The sequence below is a fragment of the Takifugu rubripes genome, chromosome 17, assembly GCF_901000725.2.
Source record: "Takifugu rubripes chromosome 17, fTakRub1.2, whole genome shotgun sequence".
Classification (NCBI taxonomy): Eukaryota; Metazoa; Chordata; class Actinopteri; order Tetraodontiformes; family Tetraodontidae; genus Takifugu; species Takifugu rubripes.
This window is the reverse complement of record NC_042301.1, coordinates 6,219,158-6,243,501: the sequence shown is the minus strand read 5'-3', so window position 1 is coordinate 6,243,501 and position 24,344 is coordinate 6,219,158. Positions and strand designations below refer to the sequence as shown.

Genomic DNA, 24,344 nt, shown 5'->3' with positions numbered 1-24,344 from the left:
AGACATAACTCGTACGACATTGTGGAAACAGTGGTAGTTAGTAGTATGGAACGTTTGTACTCAAGTGTTTCCCGTCGGACTGTTTTTTGCGGAACATCGAAGTACCCAACGCGGAATTTTTAGATGTCCGGATGATTCAGATGAGTCTGGCGGAAAATGTTCATACTTTACAGTCTAAATAGTTTTATTTTTCTGACGTTTGCAATCCATTCTTCGTTTCCTGCACTTTTTACACTGTTGATGTGGAGTTTACAAAGTCTTGTGATTTTTTAAAACTGATGTCATGTTAATAAACATTTACGCATCTAGTTATCAGCTGTCAAAGGGGGCTGAGTTTCGCGATGAGCTCCTCGATTCCTCCCCAGAAAAAAAAGAGCTACATGGGGCAGCACCAGATTAAGAAGAAAAGGGGGTAAGTTATCGTTTCATAAGGTAATTATTCCTGGTTGGGCACTCAAATGTGTGATTATTATGTATTTTTATGCAAGCTTCCAAGCTCCCGATGACCCACAAGATAAACCACGTCAGAAAACCAGTCACCCATCAGGCAAAATAAAAAAAACAGACAACACTAACAAAGACAGCGTTATGGTATGCAACTTTATTTTAAATCAAACTTTAAATTAACATAACACAACTTAAATCTATTTATTTATTTATTTTTAGAATAAGGAAGCTTTTAATGAAGTGATGCAACAAGTGGATGCTTTGGACCCTGCAAAACGTGCAGGTAATTGTCCATGTCATGAGCAGCAGCTGCACAGAAAGAGCCAGAATAATCTGATATCTTATTTCTTTTCTCAAAATCACTTATTGCAGAGAAAGAGGGTGATCAAGCACCTCTTTCTAGATTTGGAGGCAATTGTGCTGATTTTAAAAGACCAGGATCGAGAGCAGGCTTCAAACAACTTGCTCAGAGACTTCTCTTCAGTGAGGATTCAGAAGATGCGGATCTGGTACAAAATGGTGCTAAGAACTCACAGTTTTCAGCTGCCTCTCTCAGCACGAAAGACTTTTGCCAAGAAATAAATGCTCAAAATAAAGGCAGTTCTAACCAGTGAGTGTCACTCATGACCATCCTCTACATCACTACTGGCTTTTTAATTTTTTTTTTTAAATTTTCATTCTCTGAGAATGTATTTTTATTCAAAAATACGTTGTGTGTTTCAGTGGTCAAACAGTGACTTACAGAAGAAAGAATTCTCCTTGTTTCAAAGATAAAAGTGACACAAACACAGAGGCTGACACACCATTGAATGTATCCACTGACTACATCTTGTTCAGTCCCACCTGCATTGCAGCAGCCATGAAGAAGGCCAAACTTCAGCAATCATTACAGAATCAGTCAGCCTCTGTGCTCACAGCCCCAAGTGGCTTAAGTTTCAGTCCACTCAATGACACATTACCTCAGCCAGGTAAGAGCATTTTATATGTCATTGAATATATGTCACTGCAGTGTGTGGTGTGAACAGACAATGTAGAATTAATAGAGTACACAAGGTTTGTGTATTTAATAATCCAACAATCTGATTAAAATATGTACTGTCATTTATCATAATATGATCTTCACACCATTATGTATTTGATTTCGTTTTTAGCCACGTCTTTGCATGCTCCAACTGGTCACGAAGAAAAGCTGCTGCTGTCTAGCTGGGGTTTACCTAAGCCTGTTCTGGAGCGATACAAGAAGCATGGGGTCACCCACATGTTTGAATGGCAGGCTCAATGTCTCACTGTTGGCCAGGTGTTGCAGGGCGCTAACTTGGTATACTCTGGTAGGAAATCACTCAGTCACCCTAAAATGATCTGAGCATTATTATTCAAAGGCAATTCAAGCTTTATCTTCAATATTTTTAGCCCCAACAAGTGCTGGAAAAACACTGGTGTCAGAGCTCCTGATGTTGAAACGTGTGTTGGAAACAAAAAGAAAAGCTCTCTTTATTCTTCCATTCGTCTCCGTGGCTAAAGAGAAGATGCATTACCTACAGGTGAGGCACCATTGACCCAGAAAGAAACTCAAACAGGCATGTTGTCATTGACATCAAGCTGATTGTCATTTATTAATCTACATTTCCTCTAATTTTAAACAATGTAGAGTGTGTTTGAAGAGGCAGGAGTTCGTGTGGAGGGATATATGGGCAGCACTTCAGCTGCGGGGGGATTCACCTCGCTGGATGTGGCTGTCTGCACTATAGAAAAAGCCAATTCCCTTATTAACAGACTCATTGAGGAGGACAATATGGCTTTACTTGGTAAAAATACAATTTTTGTTTTGCTACACCCAGTGTCACTGTGATATGAACGTCTGATTTTTCCACCAGGTATGGTGGTGGTGGATGAGTTACATATGGTGGGTGACTCTGGAAGAGGATACCTACTGGAACTGCTGTTAACCAAGATTTGCTATATTGCACAGAAGCAGAACACTACTGGGTTTGTATCCATAACATGGGTCTTCCCCCCCCCCCCCCTTCTTTTACCTACATTAATATGTTCACCTGTACTTGCAGGTCTTTCTTGGAGGGTATACAAATCATTGGAATGAGTGCCACCCTGCCCAACCTCTCTCTCTTGGCTAGCTGGTTAGGTGCAGAGCTTTACCAGACGAACTACAGACCCGTACCATTGCACGAATATCTCAAGGTGGGCTGCAATATCTACGGCAAGCACCTTTCTGTGGTCCGACAGTTTGTTCCTGCACTTAACATTAAGGTAAGTGAAAGCCGCTGCGTTACATATGCTGTGGAAAAATAGTTGAAAAGGTCAGGCAATATATTTAAGGACTTTAATAGTTAAATGTATGCATTTATTAGACATCTTTGAAACTCATTTGACTAAATTGTTCTAATATTAAAGCTTCAAATAATCATATTTATATTGCATTTTTTTGTAAAGGGGGATGATGACCATATAGTGAGCCTCTGCTATGAGACTGTAAGAGAGGGCTGCTCAGTGTTGCTCTTCTGCCCTTCAAAGAACTGGTGTGAGAAACTGGCCGACAGCATTGCCAGAGAGTTCTACAATCTCAGGAATTCTGGTACTTGAATTTTCAGGGTTGTAACTTACATTTAATTCCCATTTAGTTCAAAAGTCAGAATAACACTGTTACTCCACGGACATCAAGGTGAGGCAGAACCTCCACCTGTGCCTCTCAATCAGGAGGGACTAGTGGATGTTGTAGCCCAGTTGAGACGGACTCCAGCTGGATTAGACTCAATCCTACAGAGGACTGTACCGTGGGGGGTGGCGTTCCACCACGCAGGTGAGCACACTTACACAGCTCCATAACCACACCAACTTTTCTCAGCGTATGATTAAAATCACTTTTTCTGGATTAGGTTTGACTTTTGATGAGCGTGATGTGCTAGAGGGAGCCTTTCGCCAGGGCCTGGTCAGAGTTCTGGCTGCCACCTCCACCCTCTCCTCAGGGGTTAATCTCCCAGCTCGGCGGGTCATCATTCGAACTCCCACCTTCAACGGACACTTACTGGACCCACTCACATACAAACAGATGTCTGGACGTGCTGGAAGAAAGGGGGTGGACACAATAGGTAACAAAGTTATGTTAAAATAGCTTAAAGAGAGAAAAAACAGTCTTGTTCTTGACTTTGAAAGATAATAATAAAGAAGGGCATCTTACACATCTTTTGGCTGTATTTTTGATTTCAGGTGAGAGCTTGCTGGTCTGCAAGGAGGTTGAACGTCACAATGGTATTAGCCTTCTCAAGGGGTCTCTTCAGCCAATCAGTAGCTGCCTGGTGAGAAGAGAGGGAGAAGGAGTAACTACCAGCATGCTACGAGCCATCCTAGAGGTATAAATTCACTATAGATTCACCTTCTAATACTTAATAGTTTTTCCTGACAAAAATACATGTTTTTTCCCTAACCTGCAGATCATTGTTGGTGGCGTTGCCAGCACTCCACAGGATGTCAGGCTATACGCTTCATGTTCACTTCTGGCTGCCAGTTCGAAATTAGAGGAATTAGAGGAAGAGACCAATAAAGGAGCCATTGAGGCCTGTGTTGAATGGCTGATGGACAACGAATTTATCAGTATCCAGAAAATAGGAGAAGGTTCCACCTCTTACATTTTTTGTGTGTGCTAGGAGTCATTAAAAAGCTTTTTCTACATCAATTCATTGTGTTTTATTATAAAATCTACTGAACAAGGTAAACATAATTTTTCTGTTTCTGTTCATCTAGAGGAGCTCTACTGTCCCACCCAACTTGGTGCTGCCACCCTTTCCTCTTCTCTCTCCCCTCCTGAGTCTCTGGCTGTATTTGCAGATCTCCAGCGAGCCATGAAGGGTTTTGTATTAGAAAATGATCTGCACATATTGTATCTGGTACACAAATAATGTATTTTTGTCCCAAGTTATTTAACTTCTTTTATTTCTCCGAGTACAGCAGCAGACCTCTAAAGAATAGCATTTATGTCTTTATGCCCCTCAGATCACACCACTATATGCAGAATGGACTACCATAGACTGGTATCAGTTCTTCTGTCTTTGGGAACAACTCTCATCATCGATGAAGAGAGTGGCAGAGCTGGTAGGCGTCCAGGAAGGATTTCTTGCACGATCTGTCAGTGGAAAACTTATTGCAAAGACGGAGAAGCAACGAAGACAGATGGCTGTCCATAAACGGTATTTTCACACATGGCATCCATGCCTACATTACAATTAGCAAATAGCATCATCATAATAAATGTTGGCACACACCTAGTAGCAACTGAACACTTGTGTGTGATTCACATTCCTTAATTTTAACTTTGCCATAGGTTTTTCACGACTCTTGTGCTTCATGATTTGGTGAATGAGGTGCCATTAGGAACAGTGGCATCTAAATACAGTTGCAGCCGTGGGCAGTTGCAGTCTCTCCAACAATCTGCCGCCACTTATGCAGGTGCATATTGAGATTCACAATCGTTTTCTTTGATACATAATACAAAAACCAGGAGCTCTTTAAGTGGATATGCAGCCTAGACTTCATTCCATTGGCGGACATTTGAATATATTTGCCTCAGGCCACTCTGCTTCTTCAGCAAAGTTGCTTGAGCAGGATAATCAGGACAAAGTGTAATTGTAAATGTGGTGTTTTCAGATAAAGAAATTCTGCATTTATAACTCTAGTACAACAGACACACAACTGTGCACCTTACAAAGCCACCGCTCTTCTTCCAGGTATGGTAACGGTGTTCTGCAAGCGTCTGGGCTGGCACAACATGGAACTGCTGTTGTCTCAGTACCAGACCAGGCTGAGCTTTGGAATCCAGAGAGAGCTGGTCGACCTTGTTAGAATTTCCCTTCTTAATGCACCACGGGCAAGAACGCTGTATGCACAAGGCCTGTGTACTGTTTCTGAACTGGCCAGGGCTACTGTTGCCGAGGTGGAGAAGGCCCTGAGAAATGCAGTTCCATTTAAGAGGTAAACGTAGCTGCTACCAAGTGTCATTCAGCCTCACACTAAGCAAACGCATCTGTATCTTACCATGTAAATACAAACCAAAAAGGTGACATTATTATCAGTCTGTATTATGAAAAGGGATTTAGTGTTATCAAGGATGTAAAGCTAGAGTTAAACATTCTCTTTTTCAGCTCCAAGCGTGCAGTGGATGAGAGTGAGGTGGAGGCAGCTGAGAGGCGCAACCTCCGCTGTGTCTGGGTCACCGGTGGACGTGCTATTACAGAACATGAGGCCGCTGCTGAGATTGTATCAGAGGCCAGGCTGCTGCTTCAGGAAGACCTGGCCCTGTTAGGCATCCGGTGGGACCCAGCGACTCTTCCACCAGAGGCTATGGATAACCCCGACAGCCATAGAAACAATGTCCATATCACATCTACAAGTCCAAATGAAGAGCAGATGAACAGTATTAAAGATGAGCAAGACAGAAACACGGCCAGGAGCATGGATTGTAATGGCACTGACAAATGTAAGAAAGAGAATAAAGTGGACTATAAACACAAGAACAAGGCGATGAAGATCGAATCAACGAAAGAGCAGAAGGATTCGGAGCCTGGTGAAATTATAGTGAACAAATATTTAGATGAGCACAAAGACAAGACAGAGCCAGAAACAGGACAAAGGCAAAGTTGCAAAGACACGAAGAGCACTGGCATAAATGCCAAAGACGATGCAAATAAACCAATAGAGAGACAAAACCATGAAATGAACAAAAGTAAAGGGATTTTATCACTGAGATCAGAGACTATTCAAGTCAACCATCCTCTTCATGAAAGGAGCCTTACTCAAGAACTGGCTGAGATCATATCAAGCCCCCTCCCTGAGCTGATATCACGTCCTCCGCCCTCTTTGTCCCCCGCAGCTCCCCCTCGATTCAGAGCTCCAAACATATCAGAGCGACATGGAACCACGAGTCTTGTTGCCTCACCTGTTCATCCAGGTAGACTGAAGCATGCAAGAGTCCTAAACAAGGTCCTTCAGTCCATACAGACCAACGGAAGCCTGCAAGTAAATGTTCAGGTTGCACCTGCAGGAAGTTCTTTAGTCCAGGATTCAGAACCAGAAGGTCAGGTGTCACCAGCTCAAACTCCTGCCAGAGCTTCTGCTCCTGTAAGCACAAGCATACAGGTTTCTCCTCTGTCATTGTCTCCTCCCCCTAGTACATTCCTACCTGAAGCCAAGAGAAGGAGGATAGAGGGCACAGAGGTCGATACCTTTTCGTCCCCTGAGCTGTATGTCGGATATGACAGAGATGAGGACGCTGATGACAAAGAAGGGGAGAGTTTCGGAGACAGCTTTGAACTGGACACTCAAACGGAAAAAATGATTGTTCAGCTGGCATCACAACAGGGAGGTGGAGATGGTATTGGTAGGAAGTGCTCGGTGGAGACAGAAAATATAAGAGAGGAGGAAAATGCGGTTACTGAGGAAGGGCAGGATAAGGCCACGAGCGATGGAAGTAACAGGCTTGAACGTGACAATGGATGTTCTAGATTAAGCATTTCTATCACAGATAGCCAAATGGAGTTCTTTCTTAACAACAGTCAGGAGGTGAATAACCTGAATCATAACTGTTTATATTCATATGTTTGTGATTGTGATCATATTAATATGCATTTCGTTGCAGGTTACTACCAGTCAATGTGCTGATAAAGAAGGTATTAAGGAGGACGGATCTGCCTCCAAGATTTTCAACAGCAGCAGTAGCTTTCTCTTCGAGAGCCTAAATGACAGCGCTCTACTGGCAGGTCTGAGCCCACATCAAGTCTCTGACCAGTCAGAGGAGGAGCAAGCGAATGATCAGGAAGTCAGACAAAAGAGTTCTATTGGAGTGGCTGACCAGAGGAGACGCAATGAGCTTCTCGCTAATCAGGAGGCAGAAGAGCAGGAGGCCATCCGTTGGGGTGAATCCTCATTCAGTCTATCAGAGTGGGGGGACTCACTGTTAGTGGGTGAATACTTTCTGGAGAGAGGCAGTGTGCTCAAATGTGCAGAGAGAAGTCTCAAAGAGCACAGAGCAAGACATGAGAAAGAGAAACAACCTGGTGGACAGAATAGTCTGCCTAAGACATCAGAACCAAGCCCGAACCCCATCACCACCCCCCTGGAAGCCAATCAGGACAGCTCAGACAATGACCAGAGTGGAATTCAAGAGAAACAGATAGCGGAAGGAATGTGTTCAAAGATCGCCCTTTATAAATGCCCGCTTGTCCAGAATGCACCCGAAAACACTTTATATTGCAGCCCCGGTTTGCAAGAGATCTTCGACCGCTGGCCAAGTATGTCTGACCAGCCCTGTCCGATCGCCGCTGCAAACAATCCTGCACACGCAGCACAATTTCTTGATCTCCCTCAAGCCTCTATAGAGGGGGTCAGCAAGAGAGGCAACGAGCACACAGCTGCATCTGAAAGTGATTCTCACGAGGAACAGCTGTTAGGACTTGACTTTGAAGACGCAACAGGAAGACCAGGTTCAGCCAATGATCTTATTCCCCCAACTCAAGAGAGGCCACCTGTCACACCCAGGGTGAAACTGACCACCTCATCTGTCCAGTCACCTCTCGCCACTCCACCGCTTAAGCAGTCAACTCCTTCAACCCTCCTGCAGCGGAAACCCGCTGTCACGAAATGTCCCCAAACTCAGCCCGGGCACAGGGAAAATCAGCCAGAAGAGCAGACTAATATTTCATCTGATAGCAACCAGAAACACCAGCAACTGAAAACGTTTCCTTCTCCAAATCCCAAACTGCACAATGAGCAGAGCATTAGTATGAACAAAGGTCATGCTTCTCCATCTTCTCCCCAGCCTAAAGCTCCATCTAATGTAGAATCACCTGTGGATGATGAAGGATTTACTCTTCAGCTGTCCCAGGATGTATCACTTTGTTCTTCTGGAACCTTCTCCATCATAGACATAGCAAGTGATAAACGCCTCTTTGAGACTTTTATAAAGGAATGGAAAACAAAGGAACGATACTCTTTGGCTTTGGCCTGTGAGAAGAGGGAACCCAGACAGCAGAAAGGTAACTCACAAACATCTTAAAATGACATTGCGTTCAGTAACATTGCATGAATGTGGAGCATTTTAAAACGTGTTCAAGATTTCAGGTGAAATCTTTGATCCAAATTTTCCTTTGTATTATTAATTAATCTTGAATCTAGGAGCTTCATGTGTGTTGGCTGGTCTGTACCTTGTCAAAAATGTTACCTCACCTGTATATGTGTTTCCTGTCTAGCATCAGCAGCTCACCAGCGGCTCCACGGAGTCGATGGGATTCCAGTAAGAGATAGTGACGGATTGGTGTTGGTGGGTCTGGCTGTCTGCTGGGGATCCAGAGATTCATACTACGTCTCCCTGCAGCGGGAGCAGAGCACAGGTAAAGACGCAGACATACATGCACACAGCTTAACCCAGCAGCCGTTCCTGAGTTTCTTCTGTCTGGTGCTGCTCAGGTTTAAGCTCCAGTCTGGCTCCTCCACCCTTGGATGATGATTTGGCATTGGAGGAGAAGCTGGCGCAGGTGAAGACCCGTCTGGGTCAGCCATCAGCAGATCACAGAGGCCCGGTGCTTATCACTTATGACATCATTCACGTGTACAAGGTGCTCGTCCTGAGCTGTGGCATCAGCTTAGAGGGAAGCTGTGAAGATCCAAAGGTGAGGGAAGTCATTCTTTGTCGGGCTAATATCACATCATCTTTAATTAGATTCATATGTTGTCATGTTATGTAAATCCACAGCACGTGAATTTGCCTGTCGGTCATAGGTTGCTTGCTGGCTGGTAGATCCTGGCAGTGAGGAACGGACTCTACCCAACATGGTCACCGTCTACTGTCCTGAAGAGTTAACTTTGCTAGGTGGACTAGGGAACTCGCACACACACTGTCCTCGAATCAGGGCATCAATTACCAGCGTGCTCACATACGCTGTCATGAGCCATCTGACCGGGCTGCTACAGAAGGACGGCGTGCTCGGTACTGAAATCAAACACTAGTACACATTCGTTTTTCCCGCCCTTTTAGCTTTATAGTGGATTTGAAGCTGTGTGTGTATGTGTCAGAGCATTTCAGAAGCGTGGAGATGCCTTCTCAGGTGTGCTTGGCTCTGCTGGAGTTAAATGGAGTGGGCTTCAGCACTGCAGAGTGTGAAAGGCAAAAACAGGTCATGCAAGACAAACTCACAGCTCTGGAATCGGAGGCTTACAGCCTGGCAGGACACAGCTTTTCCCTCACCAGCATCGATGACGTGGCGCAGGTCCGATGCCACGTTGAGTTGCTTTGTTCTGAAGGAGTATTTTCCTAAACTGATCTGTTCACACCTTTATAGGTGTTATTCCTAGAGCTTCATCTCCCTCCAAATGGTGACGTGAATGGCCCCAAAAGTAAAAAGACTCTTGGTTATGGCAAGAGAGGTGGTGGCAGAGTGCGTCTTGGAAAGCAATTCAGCACCACCAAGGTGATGTCTTGACTTATCTTGCCTACTTATCTAATTCTATTTGTTAACTAAAGTAATAATTGTTGGCAGGATGTTCTGGAGAAGCTTCGGCCTTTGCACCTGCTGCCAGGTGTGATTCTGGAGTGGAGGCGGATCACTAATGCACTGACTAAAGTGGTCTTCCCGCTCCAGAGGGAGAAAAAGCACCACTCCAAACTGTCCATGGACAGAATATACCCCATCGCCCAGACGCACACCGCCACAGGTAATCGGCAATCACATGTTCTGTCGTTGCGTTCAGAATGAAGTAGATGTACAGGATGCAGTGACCCGGCCTTCTTCTCCTCCCAGGTAGAGTGAGCTTCACTGAACCTAACATACAGAATGTCCCCAAAGACTTTGAGATTCAAATGGCCTCAGTTGTGTCCAAGAGCCCACCTTCACACGACAGCTGCCACGTAATCACCAAGAAAGGGTAAATCTGCACCTGAGACCATGGTCCTTGGATTATAGCAAAGCCTGATTATCCTCACAAATGTATTTAACTAGTCATCAAATTGTGACAAATACCGTAACTGTCAATGATCATGAGTGAATGTTTTGATGCTTGGCTTCAGATTTTTTTGTTCTCTTAATGTTACAGAAAGAATAGGCATTCTGTGGTGCCTTCAGGTGCAGCTGGAGGGGCAGAACAAGGCCCTGCTTTCTCCATCAGCATGAGACTCGCCTTTGTGCCCTTCTCAGGTTACTGCAAAGATACATCTGTTGTTTCAGGGGAATTCAGTAATCAAGTAGATTCTAAAATTTGTATTCTTGTCTATTTTTGTTTTGCATTTGTTGGTTCAGGTGAACCTTTTATTGCCGCTGCTCTTTGAAACTATAATAAATGGCATCCATCTCACAGGTGGGATGATACTGGCTGCTGATTATTCACAGCTAGAGTTGCGAGTGTTGGCTCATCTCTCCAAGGACCAGCGTCTACTACAGGTCGGTGTCTCCAGCGCGAGTAACAAGTTGACCGCTGTGTAAAGACGTTCCTGACAAAAGCGATCATCTCCTCAGGTGTTAAACGGGGGGGCAGATGTGTTCCGATGCATTGCTGCAGAGTGGAAAAATGTTGACCCAGGTTCTGTGACCGACGGTCTCAGACAACAGGCGAAACAGGTACAACCAGAAGGGAAAGGCGATGAGAACGAACCCATTGGTACTCCAACATGCGATGACCGATGACGTGTGCCGCTCTTTGCAGATCTGTTATGGTATCATCTACGGAATGGGAGCAAAATCTCTGGGGGAGCAAATGGGAGTGGAGGAGAATGAGGCAGCATGTTACATCGAGACCTTCAAGACCAGATACAGAGGTGAGCTGCTGCCAGAATCTTGGAAAGCTTTCGCCTACTCCTTTCAGACACCTGTGTTCCTCTTTCAGGGATAAACGCCTTCCTGAAAGAAACCGTGAAGAACTGTGGAAAGAACGGTTACGTTCAGACTCTGATGGGTCGGCGGAGATACCTACCTGGGATAACCAACACAAATGCACACGTGAAAGCGCACGTAAGCGCATTTCTCCCCCAGAATCCCAAGGCATTGACAGCAGTCGGCATACTCTTCTCAGCCTGATTGTTTCTCCACCAGGCTGAGCGACAGGCGGTGAACACAAGCGTACAGGGATCAGCGGCAGACATCGTTAAACTGGCTACTGTCAACATCCAAAAGCGACTCAGACAGACGTACCCGGCTGCACCACCGTCTCACCAGCACTCACCCACAGGTCCACTCTTGTCCCACTCTAAAGAATAAATATAGGTTTGTGTTGACGCTCGTCACATCTGCTGAAATCCCTTTTGTGCTGCAGGCAACAGTCAGTGCAGGACTGTGACCTCTCAGCTCAGAGGGGGCTACTTCATTCTGCAGCTGCACGACGAGCTCATCTATGAAACCCCAGAAGATGATGTCATCCAGGTATGTCCCTAATGTTCCACAGGGTGGGGGCTTCTGGGATTTCCTATACAAATGTACGTGCAAAAAGCTGTAAACCGCTTTGCTGGTGTGTTTCTGTCAGGTTGCTCAGATCGTCAAGAGGGAGATGGAGACGGCCGTTAAACTCTACGTCAAGCTGAAGGCCAAAGTGAAGGTAGGCCCCAGCTGGGGTGACCTGGAGGACCTCGATATTTAACCTCAATGATCAACCTTAACTGATAAGCATTTATTTTCAAGCCAAAACTTAAGAGATGTATTTTTAAATATGAGAACAGTATCAATCACTAAATGCAAGAAATGGCAGATGATCTGAATGAACTTTTGAAAGTATTTATGTATTTTCAGCCTCTACATTTAACCTGAGATTTTTTTGTTTGTGATAACCTTGTGCTACAAAAATGTCAAAGAAAGAGAATCTGCTGCTGACATCTTGAAATTTGACATTTTATTGTTGAAACATCAGATACTTGTCTGTCATAATCACATAATACCCCATTTTAACTTGTGAACAATTGTTTTACACTTCTGACATTGGCCCAAATTATTGTGCCAATTTGTACAAAGCAAAATTTATTTTGGGAAAACCATTAAATATGATTCTAGAATTATTGTCTGGTGGTTTTGTTTAAGATCCAACAGTTTGTCCTTTGTAGGGAGTATCAGGTGGACCTCAACAACCACCATGTAAAGTCGAATTCAACTGACAATATTGTAAATTGATTGTAATGTTGGCTACTTCAAGTACTTTTTGAATCACAATTACCCAGCGACCTTACCTAAACAAGCTCAAATTGACACTAAGGTATCAAAAAGGCGTTCCAAGTAAATAAATACATGTCAAAAAGACAGATCAATAAAGTTACACAGAAAATAAATGATAAGCAACAATGATGAGTGTGATTCCAGACGTTAACGACCAAAAAGCATTTGGATATGAAGTTTTTAATCTCACGATTATTTGCCCAAAGGTGTTGTTAATGCTTCTAAAGCAAATTCAGTCATTGGGGGTTGAAATTACACAAGCACACATTGGCTTTCGTCCTTCTAATTTTACATTTGGCAATAATGTCTAAATCAAAAGTCTCAGGAGGAAGGAGAATCGGTTGTCTGCAAAGTAAAAACTGACTTCAAGGTCCCACTTGTGCCCCCGTTAGGGCTCGGTGGGCTCCAACTGAGGGTTGTGGGTTCAGAGATTTGTGTAAAGATGGTTTCTAGTCAGACTCACTGCCACAGACCACAAAAGAACATCAATTTAAGGCATCAACACAGGTGCAGCGGTGCATTTGACCAGAGTAGGAAACAATAATGAGAAATATGTACACAGGTACAGTCAAGTGCTACCAAAGCATTGTCATTTCTCATTCTTTGAAGTAAAGCAGGGTAGAGGGGTGAAACACGCACCAGGAACTTTGTCCTCTCCAGATAACATCTTGTCCTATCTGAGGCTATCAGGGTACAATGATTTACAGGAAACAAGCTACACAGGAATACGTGAGGTTAGAGGATGACACCCTGGAAGCAGTCAGGGTGTCTCATGGCTGCTGAAGTAGTATCTGACCGGAGGACCGGGGAGGTCGTCTTCATCGTCTGCCTCTGGGGCAAAGGACACGGTGAGGTCAACGTAGCGGCGGTCCAATGAGGGTTTGATCAACTTCTGCATCCTACGGTGAGGAGAAAAAAAGTTCAACAATTTCAAAGCCAGTTAATAATAAAAGAGATTATAATACATGCCTTTAAAAATGACCAAATTAGACCAACAGTAGCAATTTTTCTGTCATAAATAATTAAATGTCAGACAGAAAGAAATTTGAAAAGGTTACGTTAGCTTGAGTCTCTTGGAGTGGCCAGGCATCACAGGCACATAAAGCATCTTCACACCATGAACGACCATCGTCGGCTCAATCCCATACTTTTCCTGGAAATTAAAAGAAATCCCTCTAAAGATTTGTGTTGCACACAAAACAATTTACCGGTATGTAAAATGCAACGGGTAAGAATCTTGAGTGGGGTTTGAAAAGCAGGAATAAATACCCTTACCCTGACAGCATTCATGAAGTCTGACAGAGTAAAATCCTCATGGCCTAAAATGGTCCAACAGTCCCAGATAGAGAAGTAAATGTTGCTTCTGAGACAGATATATAAGACGTATGACAAGTTATTGATAATATTCGAACAGATTTGGATATTTTTAGTGGGTTAGGGTCAAAGAAGCAGAATTATACAATGAGAAATGTACAGTGTTGAAACCACATCTCAGTAGTACGAGAGTAAATAAATGAAACCAAAAAAAGGGCTCCAACCTGATCATTGTCTTTTTAACTTTGGCAGGCTCCGTCAGCACTACTACTGGGATGGCCAAATTGAAGAAGCAGTTTCTGAAAGATTCAAACTCTTGGCATCCAACCACCTTGATTAGTTCCAGAGCCACCTGAGCACATTAAATGCACATGCGTTATGGCATTTAAAATTAAAGCTGAAATTAAAGTTGGCAGTTATCTAGATACCCTTGGAAATAAACAGCACAAATGTTCTCACCAATCCAGCAACGGCGGCCGTTGCTGTGGCAATAGCAGGAATGATCTTGCCAGCGATGCGTTTGGTCTTGAGTCTGTCAGCTGGCTCGATGGAATAAACTCTGGCTCTCAGAGCAGACGCTGATGCAACAAAGTCCACGTGGCCATTGTTGTCATCGTCCTTTTCAAACTGCTGGGGGTTCATCTGCAACCTCTCTGCACAGGAGAGGGCAATGATCAGGAGAGATTGAAAGTAACAAACGCGAACGTGATTTAGGCTGAGGGATGTAACATCACGCATCACCTGATGTGATGCCACAAGTAGAAATGGCCTGTTCCAGATGAGTAATGGCCTCCCTCTCCTCTTCACTGTTCACGGGCATCTTGATCAGATCAGGCTTCTTTGCCGTCTCGTCTGTCTCAACACTCTGACGAGACACATATGGAGACGTTAGCTTTTAACGCGCACACACATTGGAGTCAAAGAGCAGCAGAGATGCTAACCTTGTCTAAGGGGCTGTACTCTGGAATCCTGACCTCTGACAGTATGCTGGCCACCACCTCCTCAGACAGATCCTGTGAAAGCCAAAAGAAGTGAGGAACAGCATGTGGTTCATCATTACCCTCCACTCGTCTTACCTACCTGTGTCGAGTATGAGATGTTGTAAATCGCCGCAAAAAGACGAGCGGTGCTGACAACAAAGGCAAAGTGCCTGATGGAGAGAGGAGAGTTTTGATCATCTCAGATATAAAACGTTCTGGAGTTGACAAGACAACAAGTGTCCAGTTTGCTGACAATCAGTTAACACTCACAACGGGTCCTTTAGGTCGAATTCAACAGGTGTCGGAGGTCTCTTGGGTGACTGCCAAAACAAACCTAAAGCAGAAATGCAGAAACCATGACAACTTCTGCTTAAACATTATGTGTGTTTGATTGAGGGCACATAATTAAAACTGGGGAAAAAACAACTTACTTCCGTCTTTTAACCTCGTGTCGAGCGGAAAAGAGTGCAAAAGTTGTAGGGCCTTATTGAAAATATCAGTCAGTCAATAAAACTTTAACACAAAGGATAAGAGCTCAATATGCACTTTATTTTTATTACCTTCCTCTTAAAGTACTTTTCAAATTTTAGACGGCCAACAGCGATACACTGCTCCCACTGGCTTGGGCGTCTGTTTAGCAGCTTGATGACTTGAAAGGACCCCTCCAGACTTTCCCCAGCCTTCATTCTCTACACGTGCACAAAACGAGCTTGTATTACGAGCCAGCACGCATCAATAAAATGACTGCTCAAGACGTGAGTCTCACCTGTAGCACCACTTCAGGAGAAGGATGGTTCTGCCAGAAGGAGTTGTACATGGAGGGCTTGTGGACAAATGCGTTCTCAAACTAGATCAAGTCAAGACGTCACAGTGACAAGTGAAACGGAGCTCCACAAAATACAAATCTCTGGTGGGCTTCATCACTCACTTTATCTCTCGCCCACTGAATGGTGTGCTCGATGACAGAAGGGAAAGACTTTAGCGTGCAGAACGGGATCTCCTCTTCTGGGGGGTCTCTCTAAATCAAAGAAAATGACACATTCATGAGCAAAACTAACAGCTGATGTAGGGAATAAACCACAAATCCATGCATGCTCACATGGCTGTTGTAGGACTCTGTCAAATTAGGCACGATGATTTCTGTGTGTCCTTTAGTTCCCATGGTGCCAGAATCCAAAAGAGGTCTCTGATTAGAAACGCAGCGGCTAAAAAAGAAGAAATCCACACAAACACGGGTCACTAGGTACAATTGTTCTGGAAAAATACCTTTCTTATACATATAAATATGTCATGAGCAAACACAACATTAATCTAACTGGTAAATTCAGACAATGATTTTAAAAAAGTGACCATTTGGGATAGAAATGAGCATCTGGAACATTCATTCATTCATTGCACTGACCTGTCTACATATCTGCGAGCCTCCACGTTGTCCAGTGCGGTTACAACAACATTCATACGGGAGAAGAAAGAATCGTTGTAGATGCTCTCGGTAGCTGGACACACTTTATTGAGATGAGCTTCCACCTGCAAGTCTGGGTTGATGTCGTACGTAGCTTCTGCAGCTGTTGTACTCTTTGATTTCTGCATAAGAAAAGAAAAATTCACATTAAACTTTCAGAAATACAAACGCAGAGAGAGAAGTGAGCAGAAAAATACAGGGATCAGGAAATGTTCATCTCTTCACCTGTATATGATGAGGTCTGAAGAGAAACTGACGATTGAGATTGGACTTTTCTATAAGGTCTGGATCTGTGATGCACACCTGAGAAATGATACGGATAAAAAAAAGTGCTCGCTTTGAAAAATACCATTGTTAAACAATTAAAAATCAGTCATCCATGCGAATACAACTAATTCCAACCTCCCCTGAACTCTTAGACAATCCCACTCCGAGCAGTGAGAAGTTTTTCAACATCTCACAGCCGATCGCTCCGCAGCCCACCTGGAAGAGACATTATCAAAGGTTCAATTCAGGCATAAACACATAAGACATTACAGAATACGATGAGCCAATTGTACGCTGCAACACTCACCATAAATACCCTCAGCTTGTGTAGTTCTTGACACAACGATTCTCCAATGCAAGCACGTAATCCATCATAGCGATCACCACGGGGTAAAAACTCCTCAGGTGAGACTGAATGAAGTGGCCTGAGAATCTCCATGGCATCGAGATAGAACTAAACAGCAGAAAGGTGGAAGGAAAACTAAGTTACTGAAGGAATCGATACCTGGTGAGTCACGGTGTGAAAAGGGACAGAATGAACTTACAAAAGAAACAAATGGGAACAAGTTCAGTGCTGAAAAGCAGCTGAGCAGTTCAGTAACGTACCCATTGCTGCAGTGGTGCAAACTTCCCTGTGATGGCTTTAAGAACTTCTTGGCTGGCTAAGCCACCCACGGCTGCTGTTAGCGGAGGAACAGTTCCCCTCGCCGTTCTTGACAAACATCGCACCAGCTCAGCATTCACAGAAACCTAACAAGAAATAAGGAGGATTGAGCAAAGAAAAAGGGACATCTTCAAATCACAGTAATGTCATCAGCTCAAAAAAGAAAACTACGTACATTATTCCCGAGAGTTGCGTTGACCTCTTCAGTTAGCTTCAATAAAACCTCAGCATCCTGTAAACACCTGGCAGGAACAAAGATCTGAGACTCAGAGCTGGATGTCTGATATTAGGCAATTTCAGTGCAGCCAGGATGAATGTAAATACTCTCATCAGAGCAACAGAAACTGCGTTCCGGTGTGAAACTGAAAGAAGAGTTTTACCCAATGTTGGGAAGTCGATTGTGCTCTTCCTGGAATGTGTCCAATGCCAACATGGCAGCATGGATTTGTAGTGGGGCCTGATGGGATGGATTTAAAAAGATGTGTTTAAGTGTGTCGCATGAGCTAAGTGAGTAGCTTCGGCTGTTCAGTTTGTGTCACGTGTTTGGTGATGTAGTTGGTCGAAAAAGATAGAAGCCCTAACCTCTGGCTTACTCAGGTCCGGAGTCAGGACCTGAGGATCACTCAGCTGCCTTTCCAGAGTCTCCTGAAATGCATCAGTGGATAGATATTCAGACATGCAAACAAAAGTATATATACTTTCAAAAATGTCTCATATCTCACACGGATGTGGCAAACGGCCAACTTACAAATCTGCACGTCTTTGGTGTTTTCATGAGAAAAACAAATCCTCCGTGTGCATAAGGCTGCAGCTGGGATGTGTCTCCTATTGCAAAACTGTGCGGAGAGAGGACTTCTAACAGCCCACCCACATTCAAACAAAACACAAGACAGGCGCACACACAGTCAGAAATGTCCTCAATAAGCATAACTCCTTTGAGTTATAAATGCATGAACAGTTCAAAATGTGATAAATATACAAATGTCCTCAATAAGAATAACTCCTTTGAGTTCTAAATGCATGAACAGTTCAAAATGTGATAAATACACAAACTCAAAGAGTTTTTTTCCCCTCCAGCCCTGTGATAAATATTTTTCTGTTGGTCTCACACAGATAAAAAGTAAAGTATCAGACGATTAAAAGCATTTAACAAATTACCTAGAGAGTGTGTGTAATACCTGAAACATGTTGCACAGTGCCGTTCAATTCCTCCATGCCATTAACCTCTCTGAAGACAACACTCTGGCCAGTCTGCAGGCCATGTGGTCGGTTGTCCATGCAGGTTACCACCCCAGGATTGCTCTGAAATTATGGTCAAAATAGGGAAAACTTTGCATCAATTGTACCATAGAAAAATAAGGAAACTGAACAGCAGATAACATATTCCCAAACCAAAGGTCACTCTTGAAATGCAGGATGTATATCCCCATTAGGACTTTTAAAAATAACATCACAAACTGTAATAAAAGGATGCTTGAGTATCAAAAATGGCCTCTAAAAGGAGAAAATGATGAGAGTTCAGAAAGTATTCAATTCACCTGAGTGATATTTTGGATGAATATCTCCTTGGGCTCCTCTCCTGTTGGGTCCGACACCACAAACTCATCTCCGAAATCACAAAACACCCTCACACAAACGCCAAATGCGTCACAGCTGAGGAACTGTGGAGGACACGAGGCACCAAATTTGTTACCACACTGACAAATGTTTTTGATAAGTTCACCACATGCAACACATATATAACCCACAAAGGACAACCTACTTTTATGGGTGGTTGTTGCGAGTGGCAAAAGTCATTCACTCTCTTCTGTAAGCAGATTGTGGCTTCAGTCAGAATAACACACTAGTGGAGAGATGAGAGAAGGCAGTCAGACAATAAATGCCAACAGGAGCTGATTACTAGTTTTAAATCAGCCAAACTCTTATCTAGGAAGGATTTAATTTAATCTTTTCCTTTAGTAATTAGGGATTGGAATGGTAGCATATGCGGATCAATTAATTAATAAAAAAAGTTTTCTCAACTACAAATCCTTTCACAGTAGCCAACCAAATTGGAGTTTCAACAGATCAACCATGTTTAGGATGGTTACAACCAAGACGCTGACAAGTCACATCATACCTGATACTTTTGGAGAAATCTAAGATCAGTATTGTTGTCTAAAATAGATGATGATATGTCGACATGGACATAAGGGTTCAACTCCGCCACACGACTGCAAACTGCTTCCACCCTGTGATACAAATTAAGAGGCTAGTTAAGAAAAATAATGAATGTATAATGAATAAGAATGCATAATGTGCACAAATGACAGTATTCATGATTTTACTCAGTAATAATAAGATATTTTACCTCATTTTCTGGCTCGACACATCATCCTTACGGATAAAAAAATTCGAGCCAAGGTCCCAGGTCTCGCACACCTTTGTGTCATGAAGAGTGACCGCCTGCACAAAAATAAACAGCAAGGTCACAAAGGAAGAGCAGAAATCACAAGGAGGATTGTCCTGATTTGTAATGAATGTATACCTTCACACCCGCCAAAACAATATTCTTTGCTGTAAAATCAGAAATAAACCTATGTCATTTGCTAGGCCCTTAGATTAGAGTAATGCTTGGCAATAATGTGACATTAAGCCTACCTATCTCAATTCCCAGTCCTCCCATTCCACTGAGAAAGACAGAGGACTGAGCCATCTGATGCATAGCATTGTCTCCCAACACATATCGCTGGCGGCTGTATACAAGAATGGGGGAGGAAGCAGAAGGAGAAAACAGATCAAATTTAAGATTTATCATCTAATAGGTTTGCTGTCACTTCCGTCCTTCTTGACTGTGACATAGGTAAAATGATAGACTTGCCTGTAAAGAGAATCATCAATCTCCATAGATTCTGTGGCCATGCTGGGAGGGCAGGTGGGAAATATTAGAGAACAACTCTGTCAACATGTAAAGTACCGTGATTGTTCCATCCAAATTTAATTTGGTAGGTAACTTCAAAGATATAAAATAAACATCCTGTTGTAGGTTAGCTAGCTAATGGCTAATTCTGAATTTTGCTAATCTAATAACGCTAAACTAGCAAAAGTGCAGCGCTTTCCTAAGACAATGGACTCACTTAATGATTAGTTGTCTATAAAAACCTTCATTTGTAAACCTAATGACAGAAGCTCCGCGTTAGCAGCTAATAACAGGAAGCTAGCTGCGCCTCTTGCACCGGTAGTGAGGGATACTTATTAAGTGATGATCCAGAAGTTAGAAAACAAAAGGAAACCCACAGTTAAATAAGCCTCTTTGTGTTCTATCACCCTGTTGTCCAATAGCAAAAATACCAAAGAGATACGGTTAAATATTAGTACCTAGCCACCTCGCAGTATCGCGATGATCTCGAGTAATGAATGGCTGGGACTGTTAGAAAAAAATAGGAATTCTTCCGGGTAATCCGGTCACGTGACTGGGGCCGTCCAATATTTGACACTGCTGAGAGTGACGCCATCACTTCATGGTAAAACACATACCTACTTGTTGAATTGTTTTCACTGGCTTTTAATATTTCATATGCGTAAGTTTATACATTTATGTTCTTGTAGAGTATATTGTGAGCTACAACATGAACAGTTGTGAAACGTGATTTGTGCGCAATTAGACCAAGGAACTAGTTCGTTTAAAAATACTACCATATTAAAACAAGGAAATTAAAAGAACGCTAACAAGCCATACGAAATAACAGCAAGTTTAAAACGTTGAGATTACATTATTATTGCGTTGAAATGTGCTGAAATCGTGTAACATTGTGACTATCTCAAATCGGAGGTGAGGTGCGGTTATTCGCCAGTGGTGTTTCCGTATCCATGGGCGTGTTTCTGGCAGAACCAATCAGAAAGCGTGTTGTCACCTGAGACAACAGGTATGAGCTTGCGCGCTCACAGCGTGAGAGAGAGTCGTTAACATGTGCTTTAACTCCACTTAAAAAGTCTCTGCTGAGCAACACTATGCACCTGTTTGAGTTACGTTTTCATGACACAATTGATTAGGAATAATAAAGTCATAATGCCCTATTTAAAGAATAGCTCGAGACTAATCTTCAGGAGTACGAAGAATGTTACAGGAAAATAAAGCACAAAAGTGCGAACTTGAAACTGGACTGTATAAAAACAAAGCAGCAAACATATTTATTCACAGCTGGATGTTGCTTGCATGTAGTGTTGCATAGGCAGTGCGTTATTTATTTGTGTGTTATGGATGTTCAGAGAAACATTTTGGGCCATAGTTCAGCAGGTTTATGCAGTTGGCATTTTCATTTTTAGAGGCTTGGTTTGACATGGTTTGAAATTGTTTAGATATTAAGGACAAACTTCAACTTTAGACTTTGGAAACACCCTCCCTCTGATTTTATTGGTCAAACACAAACACAGAGACCTCCTCCTGACCACTAGCCAAAGTCACACATGCACACAGCAAAGTAACTCCGGCTCATCTCTCGGACTCTTTCGCACAGATTTAACATGGCAATGTTGTGCAGTCGGACAGCGCTGCGTCGGCTCCAGCCGATCTGCGTTTCTCAGCTGAAAGTGGCAGAGGGTCTTACGAGTAGTACGCCAAGGGAGATGTCAACACTGCCACGGGTGTATGTGACCCGGCAGATCCCACCCGAGGGCTTGAAGATCCTCCGTGAATCTGGAAAGTGAGTAAATGAGCTTTGTGTAGAGCATTGTGTATAGCTATATAGGAGGCATTTTCACTAAGAAAGCTGAATGGTTGTCAGACGTTTCCTCTGAAGTTCATCATTTACTTTGAGTAAACAGGACCGCTAATCTTTGCCCCATAGTTAGTCCGATAAGACTAGTAGCCTAAAGGCTGTTCCCCGATATCACAAACATATACTGGTAGAACACTATATACATGGTATTGATCAAAGGTTTGGACGAAGGACTAAGAAAATTTCATCTCCAATGGTGTTTTTCTCCAGGGTGCAGTTCGAGCTGTGGGACTCCGATGACATCTCTGTGCCCAGGAAGGAGCTGCTGCAGAGGGTCAGAGGTGTTGACGGCCTCCTCTGTGTGCTGACTGAGAAGATCGATGCAGAGTTGTTGGATGCTGCAGGTGGGCGGTGCTCTGAGATCAGGGGACAGGGACTGCAGGATGAAAACCCTGCTCAGGTGTCACAATGCTGTCTGTCTTTCACCTTTGCTGTGCAGGTCCAAACCTAAAGGTGCTCAGTACCATGTCTGTAGGTTTCGACCACCTCTCCTTGGATCAGTTGAAGAAAAGGTGAATTCTATTTTTCCAAAAATGTATAGCTTAGTGTGTATAGTGTTATTAATTGGGTCCATGTATGTGTTTTTCCCTCAGAGGAATCCGTGTTGGTTACACCCCTGAAGTTCTGACTGATTCTGTTGCAGAGCTGACTGTGGCCCTCCTGCTCACGACCTCTAGGCGGCTCGTAGAGGCCACACATGAAGCCAAGACGTAATTTTTACATAACAACCTCCCTCTCTCTATCTTTGCCAGTGGTTATATCTCTCTTTTTCTCTCCATATTTTCCATCAGTGGGGGGTGGGGCACATGGAGAACTCTGTGGCTGTGTGGATACGAGTTAGCCAACAGCACTGTGGGTATCCTGGGCCTGGGGAGGATTGGTGAGTGTACCAAGTGTGAAACCCTACACATGTACAGTACTTGTCATCATCATGCCTCCTCTTCCCTCTGACGCGGGGGGATGGTTCTCTTAGGTGTGGCCATCGCTGAGCGTCTGGCACCTTTCAAAGTCAAGAAGTTTATCTACACAGATGTGGCCCCCAGGCCTGAACTAGCTAGCATCATCAACGCAGAGTACGGTAAGACCCAGATTGATATCAGTGATCTCTGTTTCCAGAACAGAATGGATGCAAAGTTCTGCTTTACTGACTGGTATTGTCATAACATGTTAATAACCTTGTCTCTTGGTTTAGTGTCTTTTGACGAACTGGCGAAGCAGTCGGATTTTCTGGCCGTATGTTGCGCTTTAACGCCAGAAACAAAGGAGATCTGCAACAAGAACCTCTTCTCCAAAATGAAAAACACATCCATTTTCATCAACACGAGCCGGTACTAGAATCAGTCTCTATACATACATTGTGCACAAGCGAGATGTGAAAACTATTGCAGTTTGTGCTGTAACTGGTGTAAAGTTCCTCTCTGGTGCAGAAAAATAGACAAAGTGCTTCTTTTTGTATGTAGAATCCAGATATTTGATCAGTTCCATTATTACATCCAGCCAGGCAGAGGAGATGGGTTTTTCCATTCGGAATGGGAGCAGGTAGAAAGTAAAAATGAAAAACAAGAATTACTCTGACCTATTTGTCTTCCGGATGTGGTCAGGGGCGGCGTGGTGAACCAGGAAGACCTGTATCAGGCGCTGTCCACTGGCCAGATCGCTGCAGCCGGTTTGGACGTCACCGTCCCTGAGCCCCTGCCCACTAATCACCCTCTTTTTACACTCAAAAACTGCGGTGAGCCCTTCATTATTCCATCAACTCGACTCTGCTCACTTCTCTTCTATCATATATTAATTCTCTCGTCCCACAGTCATCCTCCCACATATCGCCAGCGCGTCCTATACTACCCGAAATGCGATGTCGGCGCTGGCAGCAAACAACCTCCTCCTCGGCCTTCAGGGTGAGCCCATGATCAAGGAACTCAAACTGTAAAGAAACGCATTCATCTGTACTGTCATCTGTCATTTGAAATATCAAAATATTCCTTTGATTGGCTGTATTTGTAACTGTAATATCTGTATTTCTATATATTTAATTATACTGTAGATTCTGCTTTATGCCATGAATGAATGGCTCTCCTGAGTGAATTGCCAGATTCTGACCCTGTTACTGTCCAATCTGATCTGTTCTTGATCATATCTTCACAAAAATGTCACTACCAAAAAAAAATAAAAAAAACACATTTGTGCTCATTGTCTTTATTTAAAACAGTCTGTACAATTGAACCCCTGCAAATCTCACACAGCAGGTTACAGATATGGAGG

At 43.4% G+C, this 24,344-nt stretch overlaps 3 protein-coding genes across 3 annotated transcripts; 2 read left to right on the top strand and 1 right to left on the bottom strand.

Moving 5' to 3' along the window:
- The first annotated feature begins 84 nt into the window (after positions 1-84).
- Positions 85-12,478, top strand: polq (polymerase (DNA directed), theta). Its single transcript, XM_029850892.1, has 36 exons — positions 85-412; positions 489-591; positions 667-730; positions 820-1,057; positions 1,171-1,415; positions 1,599-1,775; positions 1,858-1,988; positions 2,096-2,252; positions 2,322-2,433; positions 2,511-2,712; positions 2,896-3,037; positions 3,125-3,262; positions 3,339-3,551; positions 3,670-3,812; positions 3,894-4,074; positions 4,204-4,346; positions 4,453-4,646; positions 4,781-4,905; positions 5,184-5,427; positions 5,598-7,014; positions 7,091-8,486; positions 8,700-8,840; positions 8,917-9,119; positions 9,229-9,436; positions 9,523-9,716; positions 9,789-9,917; positions 9,987-10,161; positions 10,248-10,371; positions 10,540-10,640; positions 10,801-10,883; positions 10,959-11,060; positions 11,146-11,257; positions 11,326-11,450; positions 11,532-11,667; positions 11,752-11,858; positions 11,959-12,478. The coding sequence occupies exons 1-36, from the start codon at positions 342-344 to the stop codon at positions 12,070-12,072; spliced, it is 7,890 nt and encodes a 2,629-aa protein (XP_029706752.1). The 5' UTR covers positions 85-341; the 3' UTR covers positions 12,073-12,478.
- A 324-nt stretch (positions 12,479-12,802) lies between these two features.
- Positions 12,803-20,758, bottom strand: uba6 (ubiquitin like modifier activating enzyme 6). Its single transcript, XM_011619388.2, has 32 exons — positions 20,683-20,758; positions 20,186-20,227; positions 19,966-20,060; positions 19,853-19,881; positions 19,676-19,770; positions 19,445-19,556; positions 19,088-19,168; positions 18,864-18,986; positions 18,504-18,627; positions 18,074-18,180; positions 17,908-17,970; positions 17,706-17,782; positions 17,501-17,567; positions 17,268-17,411; positions 16,969-17,115; positions 16,797-16,877; positions 16,620-16,697; positions 16,335-16,516; positions 16,032-16,137; positions 15,861-15,950; positions 15,699-15,779; positions 15,493-15,621; positions 15,364-15,415; positions 15,203-15,266; positions 15,033-15,102; positions 14,894-14,965; positions 14,694-14,817; positions 14,412-14,605; positions 14,177-14,304; positions 13,914-14,001; positions 13,697-13,791; positions 12,803-13,537 (listed from the first exon to the last, which is right to left on the bottom strand). The coding sequence occupies exons 2-32, from the start codon at positions 20,224-20,226 to the stop codon at positions 13,399-13,401; spliced, it is 3,078 nt and encodes a 1,025-aa protein (XP_011617690.1). The 5' UTR covers position 20,227; positions 20,683-20,758; the 3' UTR covers positions 12,803-13,398.
- Positions 20,759-21,757: 999 nt separating this feature from the next.
- Positions 21,758-24,267, top strand: grhprb (glyoxylate reductase/hydroxypyruvate reductase b). The gene is made up of 9 exons (XM_003978080.3): positions 21,758-22,007; positions 22,293-22,426; positions 22,522-22,594; positions 22,676-22,792; positions 22,874-22,962; positions 23,056-23,160; positions 23,275-23,410; positions 23,684-23,814; positions 23,891-24,267. Exons 1-9 carry the CDS (start codon positions 21,829-21,831, stop codon positions 24,010-24,012), a joined length of 1,086 nt encoding a protein of 361 aa, XP_003978129.2. The 5' UTR covers positions 21,758-21,828; the 3' UTR covers positions 24,013-24,267.
- The last annotated feature ends 77 nt before the right edge of the window (positions 24,268-24,344 follow it).